The sequence below is a fragment of the Populus nigra genome, chromosome 12 (assembly GCF_951802175.1).
Source record: "Populus nigra chromosome 12, ddPopNigr1.1, whole genome shotgun sequence".
NCBI classification, from domain to species: domain Eukaryota; kingdom Viridiplantae; phylum Streptophyta; class Magnoliopsida; order Malpighiales; family Salicaceae; genus Populus; species Populus nigra.
Window position 1 is genome coordinate 2,850,856 of NC_084863.1, and position 18,516 is coordinate 2,869,371.

Consider the following 18,516-nt stretch of genomic DNA (forward strand, 5'->3'; position numbering starts at 1 on the left):
TGTATAATGCTTCTGATCTAATAACCCGGGTCACAAATTTGAAAAGCTAAGAGGGATTGACATCCTATTTTTTTGCTTATTTTATTTTTTGATTTCATCGCTCAATATTAGGATTTAAAAAAAAATAGTTTTGTGATTTTCTTTTATTTCTTTTCTATCATATTATCTTGACTTCATGACTTGAAACACGAGTTTAGAGAGTTAAACCAGGCTAGCTCACCCTTTATTATTAAGGTTAAATGTCTATCATGTTAATTTAAGTTGACTCATATTGTTTTTTTTAATTATTTTTTTCTCAATTTTATCTTTTCATATTTAATTGACTAAAAACTAAACAACATCGCTTTCCTGCTTTTGAAAAAGAGTTTTTTTTCAAGTTATGGTGGTTGCTTAAAAAAAATATAATTTTGTATATTTACTATCGTTGCTTATTTTTTTCATCTGATTAAAGTAAAACTAGTTTAGTTGACCATTCGATGTTATAACTTGAATCGTAAAGTTTTCTTTTTTCTTTAAAACACATCAGCAACACTTACTCATCATTTTTTATATAATAAAATTCATGTGGACTCACGGCATAGCGCATGCGCACGTTTAGTTCGCTTGTAAAGATACATTGTGCAAGAATATTTAACTTATAAAACCTATCTATCAAGCACCTGATGATGCCATTGCCCCACGTCGGCTAGGAGACGATGACCTTAGTCACTTATATAGTATAAGGATCACCTCTTCCCCTAAAAGATGTTTTTTCAAGGACAAAACTCATTATATGGCTCTACAGGGACAACACATCTTAAGGGCCTACCACATGCGGGTGTAGGCATATATCATAATTGACATCGTCTATGGAAATGCCAACCATGTTGCGCTACCCAAGCCTCTCGCCCAAGAGGCTATGATGAGGTAACCATCCCACGTCGGCTAGGAAACGATGGTCTTAATTGCTTATATGGCGCAATGGTCACCTTTCTCCCCCAAAGACATCTTTTTAAGGACAAAACTCACTATATGACTCTAGTGAGACTTATCCTGTGCGAGTGTGGGCTCACATCATCATTGACGTTGTCTATGAGAATGCTAGCCATGTTGTGCTACCCAAGCTCCTAGTTTGGGGGGTTATAATGATGTCACTACCCCCATCAGCTAGGAGATGAGAGTTTTAGTAACTTATATAACAGAAGAATCATCTCTCTTTTCAAGAGATGTTTTTTCAAGAACAAAACCTGTTATGTAGCTTTTGATGGGACAATACCTCTTAGAGGCCTATCATATGTGGGTGTGTGAATACATCATCATTAAGGAGATGAAGATCTTAGTCACTTATAAAGCATAAAAGTGACCTTTCTCCCTAAAAGATGTCTTTTCAATGACAAAACTTACTATATGGCTCCGATGAAACAATATCTCTTTGGAGAGTTGCCATGTACGGGTGTGGTCATATATCATTAGCATCTTTAGAGAATTTCTATATATACAAAAATAAAAATAAATAAAAATATCATGATCTAGATAGACACGAAGTAGATTAATGAGAGCAAGCTATCACTTTTTTTCAATTTAATTATACCTTAGTCAAGAATTAATCTATCACATATCTAGGATTTCAAGATCTTCACTTGATAAGTAAAAAAAACAAGGAATTTGGATGGAAGTTTGGTTGAGAATTTAGTTAATATGTTATTGGGAAAATAGTAACAATACAAGGAACCGAAGAAGTGTACTTCTCCCTTTATATTTGTAGAAATAATTAAATTATGTAAAAATAAAATGATATATTTTTCATGTTTGATAAAAAGAGAATTAGAACAAAATATTGTAACAAAAAGAACAAATAAAAACAAAATTAAAAAAAAATCAATAAAATTGAATTCTTATTTGTTAACCAATCAGACTCAAGCCTTGAACAAAGTCATGAACCATCCTGAGTCTTTTAAGTATGCTTATATTTTTTTTCTAAGTACATAACATGTAATTCATGATGAATGACCCATCACTTATGATGGATGGATGATATACAAATTACTCTTAAAGATAATAGATAACATGTTATTTATGAATCAATTTAATATTAAATTATTAATTTTAATCATTTTAAATTGAGTCAAACTAGTTCCATTATACTCAAAGATCTAATTAAAAAATTATATTGATTTATTAATTTATTAATAAAATCCATGAATTTGGTTTGGTTTTGGTAACATTTTCCTTAACCATGTGATTTAAGTGATTATTATGCTGAGTATGAATACAATGACTTTAGTAGAAAGTAACTTGGATAAATTAGAATTATTGATAATCGAAAGATGATACCAAAACTAATTTTAACTGAAACGCAACCTTCTATCTTGTTGCAATTGTATTTTATCATGTATAGTTTGGACAGCATAAAAGCTTATAAAAATTCTTTTAACAATTAATTAATTTTTAAATTTTTATCTTGTTCGAAGATAAATTCACATATATAAATGCACATAAATTTGGTCAATATTATAGATTAATTAATATATCAATAAAAAAAACTCTCAAATAAAACATAAAGAAATGGCCATATAAGTTGGATCGCACAAATCAGTAATATACCATTAGAATCTGAATTTCAATACCCAAAAAAAGAAAAATAAATAAATAAAATCATGGAATTTACAAAATTGCTAGAAATCTCTCCACCGCACCCTAAACCCTTTTTTTTAAGCTGGCCAAGTCAGCCCAAAAATCCTAGAAAACCCTTCTTCCTCGTTAAACCCTAGAAGACTCGAAAAAAATCACCTCCTCCTTCCTTCCTCCAGACCATTCCTTTGACCAAAAAGGAAAGTAAACACAAATCAACAATAACCCTAGACCCTTCTTTCCTCAACCAACTAAAATCCCTCTCCCTCTCGGAAAACCCACGAGAACCCATAAAAGTTCAATCTTTATCTCTCAAGAAAAGCTATAAAGATCCAATCTTTCTCACAAAAACTCCGTAAAAACCCCATCTTTTTTCGAAAAGATCAAAACTTTGATCGCAAAATGAATGACCCAAATGATCACAAGTACAGAAAATACCACCCATATCAAGACCTCTACAATGTTCCAGCTCAAAACCTCTACAACCTTCCAACATCCCCTGAATTTCTCTTCCATGAAGAATCTTTAAACCAACGCCGTTCTTGGAGTGAAAATCTCCAATACTACACAGGCACAGGTTACTTATCTGGAGCTATATTAGGCGGTGCTAAAGGTTCTAGTGAAGGAATCCGTGCCGCGGAGCCCGGAGAGTCATTAAAGTTGAGGGTTAATCGTGTTTTGAATTCTGGTGGTCATGCGGGTAGAAAATTTGGAAACAATTTGGGTGTTTTGGGACTCATGTTTGCGGGGATTGAGAGTGGTTTGATTCATTGGAGAGATACTGATGATTTGGTTAATACTGTGCTTGCTGGTCTTAGTACTGGTGCTATTTATCGTGCTGCAAAAGGGCCTAGGTCTGCTGCTATTGCTGGTGCTATCGGCGGGATTGCTGCGGCTGGTGCAGTTGCTGCGAAGCAGGCTGTTAAGAGATATGTGCCTATTTGAAAATTTTGAAATTTATGGGTTTAGGCATTTATGGGGGATAAATGGTTTTGTGGGGGTTTGGTTGTTTGGTGATATACGGATTAGTTTAATGGATTGGCGCTAATAATTTGTATGACCGTATTTTATAATTCTATTTGTCGACTTGGCATGTGTTCCTGAGCTCGTTCCTGTTTATAGGAAGTTTTGGGCTTCTAACTTGAACTTTTATTGTAAAAAGTTTGTTTTGGTTATTTATTGGCTAGAAATTGAATTCTGTTGCTGTTTTGATGGGGATTAGTAGAGTGTATAATTGAATTATTTTTGGTGAGCGTTGTTGTTTTCCCGTGATCAAGCCTGTTAGTTTGCCTTTACTTTGCTAACATAATCCTGTTTGATGGATTATTTGAACCTGTGAATCTGTGTGTGGTTGTTCAGGTTTTTGGCCTATGTAATGATTTCTCTGTGTGATGCTATTTTATCTTTTTAGGTTTATTCTGTTTGATAATTTCCTGACATAATTTATGATGTAATGTTGTAGTTTTCATTGTTGCACCTTGATCATGGATTGCTTGCCTGTTAGGGCATCGGCTTCCTATATAATGCTAGTTTTCCATGTAAACGTGCTATTTTCCATACTTGTATTCTTTATAGGTTTATTCTGGTGTCCTCTATGGTTGGGATCTGCTGGTGTTTTCAGTGGGAATTGGATGAAAATCTAGGAATTAGCGGGAAGAAAAGATTTGGGAGTAGTGGATAATGTTTCTCCTAAGTTTGAGGTATACTGATCAGTTAGTTCATAACAGCGTTCTCTATACAATATTGTTTAGCAACACATAACTGGGAAATCTCTCTTTGGCTCCAAACTTTTTCTGGAGTTTAAGCTTAAAGATTGTCGATCATTTGGTGGTCAAAAAACTCTTTAGAATCTCTTAGCAATGTATTCAATCTTCTCTTCAGCCTTTTATTATACAGGACTAAAATGGATAATAGCAGATCATGGCCTCTTTTCCTTTTGCATCTAAAGCAAAATTAAATGAGATTTTTATTCCTTTAAGATCAGGGCCTTTTCTCCTTGCATGATATGCCCCTAACTCCTATGCCTTGACCTTTTTTGGGAAAGAGGATGGTGTGGGGTCTAGAATTCCGATGTTGCATTCTGTATCCAGAGAAATATAGTTGCAAATGGTATTCATAGATATCACACTGCCTTTGATGGTTGTAGATTGTCGTTTTTTTTTGAGAATTTTGACTTCAGAAGCACTCTCTTCCTGAAATTGATCAACACGTGTAGAATGGTTAGATGTGTAGCAAAACTAGTGGCTAGTTGCTTATATCTATTATCCAGAGAATCCCATAGTGCAACTTCTTTAAAGCTTCTTTCTCCAAACATGTCTTGAGAATTGAATTATCTGGCTTGCTAAATTCTTAACTCCCAAATCATGTGTTTTTGCTTGTAATTAAATGGCTGCTTTCTCTGTTTTTTTCTTCTTCTGATCTCAGTTCTGTCCTCTTCTTTCAACTCCCATTTTAAATCCTACTTTTTTTTTTAACATAGGGACTTTCTTCCTCGGTTGTGATTATGTGGTAAATTCTTCAATGCATGATTAAGTTCCTTCAAATCTATTTCTCTGACTTCTTTTTTTTTGTTTCATCTTCCTGAGTATCATGTCGTTTCCAGATGTCTGCGGGTAGTGGAGTATGTGGCAACTTTTTTCAATTTTCCTCTGCTTAATTTGTAGTCTTTTCATGTACGCAATTTTGCATCTATGGTGCTGCTTATGTTTCTTATGTTTATTATTGACCTTTTTTTTTTCTAGTCTTGGGTGGTTAGATAGGGGAGTTTAAAGTAAGAAATCTGTTGCATGCATGCACTTAGCTTTTGGACCTTGTCAAGTCTTTTTTATGATATCATGGATTTTGCTGTCAAAATTTGTTTGGAAGATGAAACAGAATTATTTCTGTGAAAGATAGAATGCTAGGAGATGTTCATTTTTTTAAAATCTGTCTTATCAAAGCTAAATCAAGTAAATTTTAGTGTGCTGAGGCAGGGAATAGGATCGAAGATCATGGATTTTGCTTTACACGTTATTTAGCTGAGGTTTCATTATGGAATAGGATCGAAGATCGTGGATTTTGCTTTACACGTTATTTAGCTGAGGCTTCATTATGATATTTACAGATTTTCTGTTGTAAAATTGTGTTACGACTTACGAGGGATGGAAGGTAAGGAGCTGATAAGAGAAAAATATTTTAACGTTGTTGTAACTGCAACAAGTTCACTGATGACATGGGTGATCGTCTGAGTGTCATGTTATTCTGGAATCGAAACAATCTATTTGGGTTCTTGTCATTTGTGCCCCCCTTGACACCTCCTTTCTAACATGCTGATATCTCTATGGGCCTTATGGCGGCAGGTCAGGTTAGGAGGCTCTTGGAGTTTGTGGTTGGTGAAGTTTTCATTTCGAGGATCCGTAGGGAAAACATGGAAAGGGACATACATGGTTTTCTGACAATTTCCTTTCAAGCACCATAGTTTAGGGCAGCTCTCACATTACTTGTTCTCTCTCTTATGATCCTTCAAATATTAACCATTTCTTGTATTCTGACCTGCCTCACTGCGGCTTATAAACACTGCTTTCCAGGGAAAATTTGCCAAGTGAGCCAGAAGAGTCTTACTCTGACATCACGTTGTCAGCCTTGTTGTGCAGCTAGTTCCACGACGTGGGTTTGGCACCCTCTGCTAAACTGGCCTGCAGAGAGATCCTACCAGTGTAGGGATAACTTGGAATGACTCTACCTTGAGTTTCGAGTGTGAGATCTATGCCAGTCACCCTGCAATATCGAGAGAGTTGGTGAACTTCTGTGGCTTCCAAATTCTGACAAAAAAAAAAAGTCCAAAACGTGATGCATGCAGGAAACGTATAAAATTGAAAATAAATTTCTTTTTCAACCCAAGAAGTTGAATTGGGAATAACTCGTTCTAACTCCTAGCTCTTGTTGCTAAAATATTTTAAAAGAAGAAATTCATGGATTTATAATAACTCTATGATTACAAAGCCCTTGACTTCAATGATAATTAAATAAAATTAATTATAAATAATATAGATGAAAGAAATTCACGGATTTATAATAAAACATGCGAGTATATAACTCTATGATTACAAAGCCCTAGACTTCAATGATAAATAAGATTAATAATAAATTATATACTTGTGTAAATCAAGGTCATCTTATTAATAATTTAATTATATATTTGAGAAAAAAAAAGGTAGAGAACAATCGACCACCGTCCAACGTGTGAAACATAAATATATTATATTAACTAAATATTGCTCATGTTAACTTGAAATTAGATAAAAAAATTTAGCAAAATTCCACCAGGAGGACTTTTTGAGTCTTTGACAATGGAGGCTTGGGTTTCTTTTTCTCATGTGTGGCCGAATGTCAAAGCTCATCAAATGCATCAAATTGACTGCAAATACAAGGCACTCGTTTTTTTTAATATATAGTTGATTAGAGCAGAGAACGATTCCAACGCATGCAACAAATCTTTCAAATTAAGGCTTGATATCTGTGTTAATTTAATCCTTGACATGTTCTTTAACCATCAAGAAACCACTTCGAAATTAATTGTAATTTGATTATTTATTATTCGGAGGCATCAATTCTCTGGTTCTAGCATCTCCACTACTTGTTAAGTTTTCACTCGGAGATACATGGCTGTGTCCATGTATCTCCTTTTGATTTTGAAATTATTTTCCAAGAATTACTGAGTGCTAGGATTCTCTTTTGCCGTCATTAAATATCATTTAATTATTATCTTGAAATTAAAAAAAATCATAAAATAACAAGGATAGAAAAAACATGTCTATCTGTATCTTTTATTTTGTAAGGATAAAAACTTATTATAAAATTATTTCAAAGATATATTTATTTTAATCTTTTTAACCAAACATGTTTCAGGGTTTTTTATCTTGAAATATTAATCGAAGACAAAAATATAGAACAAAAATTTGAAAAATAGGCCTAGAACAGTGTAGAGTTAGTTGTCAAGTAACCTCTATTTCTCCAAACCAAATGTTGCCAAAGTCATTTGAATGTGTAGACTAGCAATAAAATGTTTGAGCCTGTGAATGACCCTTTATTTTGGCTGTTTAAGAAATCTGATTATGATCATTCTTTTAATGCATTATTCGTGTTCTTGTTTAAATCTTGTTCTTCATGCATCTCCTCTACCCATTACCAAAGAAAATCAATATTCCGTGTTGGACCCACATTCCATATTCTAGATGTTTTGATTTTAGGTTTTATCAAGAAGGTTGAATGATTATGCAGAATATAATAATAATTGATTTTTAAAGTGTTTTTGGCTTAGGAATATATTAAACTAATATTTTTTATTTATTTTTTTAAAAATTATTTTTGATATATTTAAAAATGTAAAAAACATTAAATTTCTATGAAATGTTGTCCGGAATGATGTTCGGAAGAAATCCAAACTGCTCGGTAGACTATGATTTCTCTCTTTTGATTTTTTTGTCCGCTCGACAGCCTAACCTGCCCTTGCTTTATTTAAGAATGGCCAAACCTAAGCTTGGTTGAGGATAATGTCGTCGTAGAATAGAAAGAAGAAGTAGCAAATTTGAGACCTGTTCAATTTATAATACACTGAACCTTCTGTTACATGACAATCTAGAAGGAAGACAATAAGATTTAATGTTTCTACATTGTTTGATTTATTCAACTATAATAAAAAGACTGACCATAGACAGAAAATAAAATTCAAAGAGAAGAAAAAATCTGAAGAATTGATAAATCTGCAGAATTGATCCTTTCTGCCTACACAGACGCTTCTATCAAGTTAACTTTCTTGTTCTATTGAATAGAGAAAAAAACAAGAAATAACCATCAAAATCTGAAGTGTCTTTATCTTAATTCTATCTGTTTGGATTCCAAGAAAACTTCCAAGTCTTTGTGATCTCTTATAAATACACACCTCATTAAGTACATATAGCACCTCCTTCAGCCTCCACTGCAAATCACTTGTTCTCTCAGAGTTACAAATGGCTTTCTCTAAAGCTCTTCCTTTTGTAACCATGCTTCTTGTGGTGCTACCTATGGTCGCTATGGCAGATATTGATGGCAACCTGACTGCTTTCTATGGTACACAACACTCTCTATCCTGCACTTTCATGCACACACAAGCACGGGTAAAATCTTGGATGTATGATTTGCTCTTTGTGAATTGCAGACAGGTTGTGTAAAGAAGTGGATTGCGGAAAAGGAACATGCGTAGGAGACAAATCATACCCATTGAGCTACAAGTGTGAATGTCAAGCTGGATGGAAGCAAACCCAATACGATGACGATGATGTTGATGATGAACACAAGTTCCTCCCTTGCGTGATTCCAAACTGTAACCTCCTTTTCTTTTTGGCTTTCTTTTCTGAACTTCATTCAGGGACATGATACATGCAAGTAGCAGAACAAGACATGTTCTGATGAATGAAAAAGACAGATTTTGTACGTAATTTTACACATTCAAGTAATCTTGGTTCATTTTCTTGTTTTTTTGCAGGTACTCTGAACTATGGCAGCTGCCAGCCAGCCCCACCTCCAGTTCCACAAAAAGAAGCTCCCCACAACAGCTCCTTCTTCGATCGTAATCACCAAAACCAAAGACCTTTATTCACATAATAAGATTCTAAAAATACTGCAGTCCTGCCTAATATCCTCTCTCTCTCTCTCTTTTCGCCACTAATTCTCTGTCCTGTTGATCATGTAGCTTGCTATTGGATGTACTGTGGAGAAGGTCAATGCACAAAAAATGGAACATATAGACACACGTGTACATGCAAGCCTGGTTTCGATAATCTTCTCAACATCTCTTACTACCCTTGCTACAGTGCATGTAAGAACTTTTACATGAAGTTTTAGCAGTGAATACTGACGGTAGATCAAAGCAACGAACTTTAAAAACTGATCTGTGCTATGGTTTTGGTTGTCAAGGTACTCTCGGATCTGATTGTGCTGACATTATTAATGTCGCAAACTCAACTGGAACTGGATCTGGAACTGGAACCGGTGGAAATCCTGGTGAGAATACAAACCAAATATATCACCCAGTCCTCGTAACATAAAAGATGTTATTTCAGATCTTGATGGCTTCCCATCTATTTTTGTTATCCAGCTAGCACCATTCTTCCAGCAAAGTTCCAGTGGATGATTATTTTGCTCGTCTCTATGCTTATGGCTCTGATGTAGGATGAGAATTGAAGGAGGATCCTGGCTAACCAGCTTTTCAGTTTCGTGATACTTGATTATACTCACTAGTAAATTTCATTTGGTGCATCTTTCGTTTGATCATTCACCAGATTCTTATGTAGAAATTCAGTTTGTATGCGAATGAAAGTCGGAACACAGACCTAGATGGAGGATGAGTGTTGTCTATATAACACTACATGATCCATTTGGTTTTTATGTAGTTGTATTGATTATTTATTTATAAATAACTGAGCTTGTGAAAAATATTTATCTATTCTTCTCTTTGGATTCAAGCTATCCACATAGATATAAAGCAACAAGATCCAAGTAGCTTCTGGGACGAATCCTATTTGTTAAATCGCCATCTAGTTTGATGATTGATAATTCAAATAACATGGCAATAACAAGAACGATGTAGTCTACATAATTTGGCCACAAAACTAAACACCGAGTACAAGTAACAAGCTACACAGTTGCCTTCTGCCAAGTGTGATTTTTCCTATCCGTTTCTGCACAAGACAGGCTTCTGTATTAGGTGCAATAGCAGCACATACCAGTCACTGAAGCATAACCAGCACAATGAGCTGTGTTATAGTCACTGTACTATCTACCTGGGAAAACACGTGGAACTCAATGTGTATTACATTGCATGCAGGAGACTCCAACAAGACATAGGATATTCACTTCATTGTGCCCTGGCTTCCTCTCTAAAGATTCTGAAAGCAGGAATATATAGATAGAATCATATTCAAACTTCTGTAAACCAGCATCATGATTGGACTATAGAGACCTCTCAAATATTATTTATGCGCTTCTGTGAAACCATAACCATCTCGGCATCATTCCCTAATCCCTCTATACAACTATTAGAAGTTAGGGTTTCAAATGTACCCAGTTAGCCTTTTCAGCTTTGTCTCCCGAAATCTTTTCACTCAAGCATCTAGAAGTCCTCCTTTCCATACTCTTCAGGCTTTGAACTAATTGATAGAACTAGACCTGTGCTGTTTGCCAATTTGATGCACCATCAATCCATTACTGTTTTTGAGACTAGAATGCAAAGTATAAATAGTCACTTGAAAGCCAAAACACATCCCCTGTTCCCCTGGAAACTGCTTTTACTAGAGAAACTAAATAAACCTATTGTATCACCTGAGAAACATGTTTATAGTAGACAGACATGCCACTGCTCATGCAGTTGAGACGCCAATTAACCTAGTGGATTCCTTTTCAGCATGGTAGATTAGCATCATTAACAAAGTAAAAGAAAAGATGGAAACCGTCTACGATGTTGCTTGAGCACTTTCCTTTAAAAAACAAAAAACTTCACTGCAGAACAACAAGAGAGAGCAACCCATAAACTAATACTTGGGCACTTTTACTCCAGTTGTCCGCACCAATGCACTTGCTATTGCCAAATTGCCAGTAGAACAGTACAGACCTTCAGATTTCAATGGAGTTGAGTTTCCCATCTTCTCACTCATAGACAACACAGTAAAAGGGGGGGGGGGGGAAGGCATTGATGATTTTTTACATACAAGGGAATGCATTTGCACAAATTAAACCCTGTTGATTATAAATAACAAGACGCGAAGAAACACTATTACAGGTCATCCATTTATTCATCCCAAAATCAAAACAAGGTGGCAATAACCATGAAACCACTTCATTCATTTTGATCATTTCCCATTATTTCACATTTCCATTCCTAAACTAATGAGAAAAGTAACAAGAATATCCAACTAGAGTCCCAACAGCTCAAATTCACGGCAACAAATATAATGAACAACAACAGTGTCAATATAACAAAACCATCATATAACACAAGATTCGAAATTCTCACTTGCTTTTAACCTCAACTCCTGTCTTCCCAGCAATAATAACCGCAGTCGCCATATCCAAAAACAACCCATGTTCCACAACACCTTCAAGCCCCGAAATCTCCTTTCCGGCAGCATATCCATCTTTAATCGGATTCTCAAAATACAAATCAACAATATAATTAAAATTATCGGTCACATAGGGCTTCCCATCTTCACCAACTCTCAATTTAGCCTCAACCCCTTCATCTTTAAACAACTCTTGTAACCTCACCAAATTAAATTTCCAACAAAATTGCACTACTTCAACTGGCATTGCCAGTTTACTTCCACCAAGACCATCAACAAGCTTAGTCTCATCAGCAACAACAACAAACTCATCTGATGCTGCTTCAACCATTTTCTCTCTTAAAAGGGCTCCGCCGCGACCCTTCACTAAATTAAGTAGTGGGTCCACCTCATCAGCCCCGTCAATGGCAAGATCAATGTGAGGGTGGTCATCAAGTATTGAAAGAGGGATGTTAAGGGAACGAGCTTGTTCTTCTGTGCGTTTTGAAGTTGGGACTCCAATGATATTTGTCAGTTCACCGGTTTTTAAGAGCTCGCCGAGCTTGGCTACCACGAAGGCTGCAGTAGAGCCGGTTCCAAGGCCGAGGACCATGCCGGATTTGACATACTCGACGGCTTTGTCGGCTGCGATCTTTTTAAGCTCGTCTTGGGTGAGGACTGGGGCGGATTGGGCTTTAAGGGAGAAGATTTTGGTTGGTGCGCGGAGGTTAAGGGATGGTGTGCGTAAGAAGAGGCGGGAGGAGGAAGGGGCGGTGTTGTGGAGGGAGGAAAGAGAGGAGGAGGAAGGAGGGGAGAGGAAGGATAAGGAGGCCATGGTAGGTGGTGGTGGTAGAGGGATTGGGAAACGAGAGGTTTTTTTTTTTTTTTTATGGGTTTGTTCAATCTTAGTTCAAAGTGGTGTGGTTGTTACAAGTTTGTAGTTTGTTCGTACTCGTGGAAAGAAACGAGGAAAAGACAAAAGACTTATAGCTGTTTTTTTTCTAAGTTGTTGGATGAGATTGTTGGTGAAAAGAAATTTTATTTTTTTTTCTTTCTTTTTTGGTTTTATATAGTTTAATATAGGTATCCGGACTATTTTATACGCATCTCGACTAATTCTACGAACCTTAAAATTAACGACCATGTAAGTCTCCAGGGGTCATCATATGAGCAACCACAAGACTCGAATCTGAAACCACAGAGCGAACAAACCTTTTGATCCCAAGTTTTTAATATTAGACCACCACCTAAATGATTTTTCTTTCTTTTTGTTTTAGTGGTGAGGTGGTTGCTAGCAATAATTTTATGCTATCAAGGGTGTGTTTGATGCTTTGTTGGTTTTGTTGATGTTTTATAAAATTTTGATTTTTTTTAAATTAATATATGTTTAGTATTTTTTATCGTTTTAATATGCTGATATTAAAAAAAATTAATATAAAAATATATTATTTTAATGTATTTTCAAATAAAAAAATACTTGAAAAATAATATCTACTGCTGTTTTAAACACCATAAATTCATAAATTCATGAGAATCAAATTTGATTTTTTTTCTTTCATGAACCTGTATATTTTAGAAATAAATCCAAAAAAATAGCTGACAAGATTGATTAGTTGTTCCCCCACACACAATGGGATTTCCCCTTGCTATTACTTCTTTCTATCTTTACCTTTTGGTTGATGAAGTTCTAAGATTAAATTAGCTATTTTCTATAATTTAATTGTTTTTCTTTTCAACTTTCAGATGTTTATAGGTGAAATTAATTATATTTTTGGAGATGCCATCAAAACAGATGGAGCTATAGCAAAATAGGGGAAGCGAAGGTAGAAGAAAGCATAATACCGTGATAGGTCTAAAAAGAATATATGATGGATCACTACTAGTAACATTGCTTGATAGAGCATGTTCTCTCGTCCGGGTCGGTCTAATTTTTTTCCAACATTAAAAAAATGATACTAAGATAATGTGAGTGTTGCTAAAAAAGCAAAAATAATTTGAAATCTGAATTATTCACTTGATTAATTTTAATAAATTTGGCTAGTCTAAATAACATGGATAAAAAATGCAATGAAAATAATAAAAAAATTGACGAAACAAATTAATCATGTAAAAAAATCATTATTTGAAGAGTGACGATAGCTTTCATATATTGATGCGTGTCACGCATGGTCCAATAGTTTTTTTTAATATTATTTAATATTTTTTGAAATATCAAATTGCATCTATATCTACTTGTTAACTGCCAAAAAAAAACTAGAAGAAAATGATAAGAAAATCCTTGAATGCAAATCTAAGAAGATTTAAATTTAAGAGTAATTTAGTAATTTTATTTTTCAAATTAAATTGAGATTCTGGAAAAAAAAACCCTAGTGGTAAGTGAATTGAATTTTGTTTTTAAGGACCATTTATTAGTTTTACTGTGCAATAAGAATAATATCAGTAAAGAAGAGAGATTTTGGTCTGGTTTGCATGTTAACATTGAATATAAAAATCGCTGTGCTTTTGAAGCCTTCGAGGGAAAGACAGATTTGTTTGGGGAAAGGTAATAATAATATCTAAACCATTCTGAGGTCAACTTGTGGTAAAAGATTGAAATTAAAAAATTTATATTTATATTTTAATTTAAGTTTGAGTTTCATGTTTATTAATATAATAGTTATTAAAAAAGTTTATATAATTATTAATTTTAGAATTTATAAAATTAATTAAAATATAAATAAACTGACTCGAACATCATTTTAATAAATAATAATAATAAAAAGTCCCCTGTGAGTTGAGACACAAGAAAAAAGTGCCCTTTTTTCCTTTGTTAAAGGACAACACGGCACAGTTTGGATCTTTTAAGTAGAGTTTTTAAACCGGCTTATTGGTTCATTTAGTACCGGGTTATTTATATGTTTTAAAAATATTTAAAAATATTTAATTTTTTTTTACTTTTTTATTTTAAATTAATATTTTTTAATATTTTTATATTATTTTAATGTGTTGTTGTTAAAAATATTTTTTTAAAAATAAAAAAAATATTATTTTAATATATTTATAAATAAAAAATACTTTTTAAAAAAACCGCAATTATATTTTTAAATTCACTGACAAATTTTGATAAAATTACTAGATTTTGATTGATAATCAAGTTCACTTTAATTTTTTTTACATAAACAAAACAATTTTTTTATTAAAAAAATAAATAATCAATAAATTACAATTGAATTTTATTAGATCAATAAAATCAATTAACTTGAATTTTTAAATGGATCATTCAAATTTTTTCTTCCCTTTATTTTTTTAAATTCAGTTTAATTTCTACCCTGGATGACCTATAAACCGATCCGGGTTTTGAAACTACTTTTAAAATGTCCTTAAGCTTAAGAGCCCAGACAGACCTAAAGACGCACCAAACAGTGTCGTTTTATTCCGTCAAAACAAATCTATCTTCCTCTGGCAAATATAAATCACTGTCCTAAAGAACAGAGAAAAAGAAACTATTCTTTGTGTTTATTCTGTAAGCAATCCCTCCTTCTTGTCTGCCAAATACCCAAGCAGTACCAAAAAAGAAAAAGAAAAAATGGCTGCAGAGTCAGCTACTGCAATTCCAAGAGGCCAAGTAAGTATTTTTTTTGTTCTCTTTGTTTGATTTTCGAGAAAATTCATGGCATTTCTTGGAATCTGGGAACTGGGTTTATTGAGATTCGCTGATATGGGAATTAAAGTTTGAATCTTTTTGTGAATGAATCAGGTTGATTTATTGGACTTTATTGATTTTTCTGGAGTTGAATGTCTTAACCAAAGCCCAAGCCACTCCCTTTCCAATGCGATCAAGCAGGTAATTTTACCTTTTTGTTTCTTCTTTTAAACAAAATTTGAATGCAACTTCTTTAATTATTTTATTAATTATTATGCCATGATAGAATTAACCTTTTATGTTCTTAGAGTCTTGGTATTGCATGCAAGCATTTAGGGATTGTGTAGTTAGTAACCATCCTCTTCTTGTATGCTAATTTAGTTGAAGTAATGTAAAGAGAATTAGATTTGAATTTAAAAAGAAAAATTATTGGAAACCCATACGGTAGCTCTATGAAGTTTTCTTGAGTGCTCCTTTTGTCTTTAAGTGTTTGGGTTTCATGCAATCAAAGTTTGGGGTCTAATAAGTGTTGTTATGTTAGGCTTTGCTAAAAAAGAATTTCTTGTTACGAAAAACTGGCCCTTTTGTTTCTTTCAACATGAAGTTGATTGAATTATAATTTTTGTACTTTTTTGAATTTTAGGGTTATAGAGAAGATGATGGTTTGAATCTAGAGAGCGATGCGGATGAGCAGTTATTGATCTATGTACCTTTCAATCAAGTTGTTAAACTGCATTCTATTGCCATCAAAGGACCTGAAGAAGAAGGTATTTGTTGTTCTAATCTAAACTTTTCTTCTGAAGTGCATTTCTCTAATGCTTCACCTGCAATCTATGTTTTGCACTGCATTAAAACAGTCCCTATGAAACGGATTGGATGTGCTTGTCTATCATTCTAATGTGAAGGTTTGTTCCTCCAGGTCCAAAGACGGTAAAACTTTTCTCAAACAAGGAGCATATGGGATTTAGGTATTGTTAGTAACGATTAACTGATTTAAGTTTTGAAAGAAATTGCAATATTTCTTATCTTACAATTATTGCATGGTTTGATTATGGCAGTAATGTTAATGACTACCCTCCAAGTGACACTATAGTTTTATCGCCAGATACTCTCAAGGTGGAAATTATTTTCTTGTCCTGCTACTACGAAGTTGATGTTCACGATAAGGAAATAATTGCTGAGAAATATGTTGATATAATCTCTTACATTACCATTATGCTTGGTTTATGCTTTTGCAGGGAAAACCTGTGGTCTTAAAATATGTAAAGTTTCAGAATGTTCGCAGGTATGCTAAAAGTTTTTGCATTTACACACTTGTTTTCTTTCTTGTCATGAAATGTTGCAGCAGTAAATCTTACTTATAAATTTTGATCAGCTTGACAATATTTATCGAGGATAATCAATCAGATTCTGAGATCACGAAAGTTCAAAAGATTGCTTTGTTTGGAACAACGTAAGTTTCTATCTCTACATCTGTGATGTACCTCAGTCAGCAACTAACTTAATCTCTTATCTAGTGAATTAGGCATTACCATATTCTTTGCCTTGTATCTTGGATACATCAGAAGCACCATTCTTACACTGATTGTTGACTGCACAGCATACACCTCTGACTATCTTACATTTTGTGAAACCATGACGTTAATATAATCTAGTGGGCTAGAAGAACTGCCAAAATAGTGAAATTTGGAATTAAAATGTTATGCTCAAATAACACGATTTATCTTTATGTGTTTCTTTTAATTTGATTCAATTGATAGGCTGTGGATTCATATTTTCTAGATGTTTGGTGAAGTTTTGTTTTGCATTATACCTTATGCACTTCAAACACACTTAGAGAACAGAGGGTCATGTCATTTTCTCCTGCTTGATATTTTCTGCTCAGTAGAATGATTTTTTATGAACTGAGAGTTACTTAGAGTTTAGATGACCATTATCATCTTAGTTATTTCTTCTTAATTTGGAGCTACTTCTGAGTATATTGTCTGGGTGTTAAGTTGTTCAAATGCTATCGGTCACGTGCACTGGACATGCTATTCCTTTTGCTTTCATAGCTAGGTCTTGACTGTCAAACAAGCAAATGAGAAGGGTGCATGTCTTCTTTCACCAGCTATTTCTTATGAAATGCCTCATGCCATGGAATGATGTGCTTAGCAATGAAGGAAAGAAACACTTTGGTTGTTTACTTGTGAATAATTTTCCAGATCTCTAGAAACATGTTCTAAGAAACAGCAAAACTAGAGAGAACATATTTACTAATCATTGTTTTATAGGAACACGTGCTCCGTATTTTTTTCAATTTTATAAAAAACTGGAATAACAAAAAATCTTCCTTTTCAAATTCTCTACTTGAGACAACAAGAACCCTTGTTTGGTTTTGTTTTTATTTAATCTCAATCAAATTTTAAAAATCGATCCCAACAATCCCCTTTTAAGTATTGGTTAGTAAACATCTTGTTGGATGAATAATTTTAGAATAAAGATGAAAAGTGATAAGAAGATTTAAAACTCTTTCTAAGTAAACGCAACCTTTAAATTTCACTTTATTCAGCATTGATCCATCCAACCCCAGATGTTTCCCCCTGTTTCAAATGTTACATGCTATAGTCTCCTGCATAAATTTTGTGAGCCTTGTTTTTGTAACAGGGTGGAAACAACAGACATGAAAAGCCTGAAGAAGATTGAGGATCACTAATCCCAGATGTGAGGGAAAAGGAATGAAGTTGCTCTGAAGTATTGCTATTATCTCTGAACTTTCTCTATTTTCCCATTGTTTATCCCATTGACAATTCAAGAATTATCTGCAAGAATGCATCAAATGTTATGTTCCGGAAAGGGCCATGTTGAATCAACGTTGTGATACTCGTCTTTTTAAGCTGTTTCTCTCTAGCCTTTTCCTGCGTTAGTAAAGCATCTCCTTTGATTCTGGATATGTTTGCCGAGTGATTTCTACTTGTTGATAATTTTGTCGCCATCATTTCGAGGCGAGCATTGTTATGAACTTGCAATTACATCCCGTATGCTGGTCGACTAGTGCTTCCTTGTGCCAAGCAAGCATTGCCTAGTTGCTGGGCACACCAGTATCGAGGATCCATGGGAACTTCCATTGATTCAATGCAACTAGACGTTCCTAAGAGTTACTCGCAAGTAATAGGATTAAATTGCAGCTTGGCTCGTGGGTACAAGAACTGGCCTAGCCTGGCATGTTTCCCTGCGGTCATATTTTGATAA

General features: G+C 34.1%; 4 protein-coding genes across 4 annotated transcripts; 3 read left to right on the forward strand and 1 right to left on the reverse strand.

The window, feature by feature from the left end:
- Window positions 1–2,671: 2,671 nt before the first annotated feature.
- Window positions 2,672–3,808, forward strand: LOC133669445 (mitochondrial import inner membrane translocase subunit TIM23-3-like). The gene has a single exon (XM_062089586.1). The coding sequence runs from the start codon at window positions 3,013–3,015 to the stop codon at window positions 3,553–3,555; it is 543 nt and encodes a 180-aa protein (XP_061945570.1). The 5' UTR covers window positions 2,672–3,012; the 3' UTR covers window positions 3,556–3,808.
- Window positions 3,809–8,333: 4,525 nt separating this feature from the next.
- On the forward strand, window positions 8,334–10,072 carry LOC133669762 (uncharacterized). Its single transcript, XM_062090032.1, has 6 exons — window positions 8,334–8,697; window positions 8,786–8,950; window positions 9,113–9,196; window positions 9,320–9,445; window positions 9,544–9,630; window positions 9,725–10,072. Exons 1-6 carry the CDS (start codon window positions 8,598–8,600, stop codon window positions 9,796–9,798), a joined length of 636 nt encoding a protein of 211 aa, XP_061946016.1. The 5' UTR covers window positions 8,334–8,597; the 3' UTR covers window positions 9,799–10,072.
- A 1,272-nt stretch (window positions 10,073–11,344) lies between these two features.
- LOC133669761 (probable ribose-5-phosphate isomerase 3, chloroplastic) lies at window positions 11,345–12,580 on the reverse strand. Its single transcript, XM_062090031.1, has one exon. The coding sequence runs from the start codon at window positions 12,496–12,498 to the stop codon at window positions 11,635–11,637; it is 864 nt and encodes a 287-aa protein (XP_061946015.1). The 5' UTR covers window positions 12,499–12,580; the 3' UTR covers window positions 11,345–11,634.
- Window positions 12,581–15,050: 2,470 nt separating this feature from the next.
- Window positions 15,051–18,217, forward strand: LOC133669297 (PITH domain-containing protein At3g04780). The gene is made up of 8 exons (XM_062089383.1): window positions 15,051–15,267; window positions 15,400–15,486; window positions 15,929–16,052; window positions 16,205–16,253; window positions 16,344–16,401; window positions 16,524–16,570; window positions 16,661–16,738; window positions 17,932–18,217. The coding sequence occupies exons 1-8, from the start codon at window positions 15,229–15,231 to the stop codon at window positions 17,978–17,980; spliced, it is 531 nt and encodes a 176-aa protein (XP_061945367.1). The 5' UTR covers window positions 15,051–15,228; the 3' UTR covers window positions 17,981–18,217.
- The last annotated feature ends 299 nt before the right edge of the window (window positions 18,218–18,516 follow it).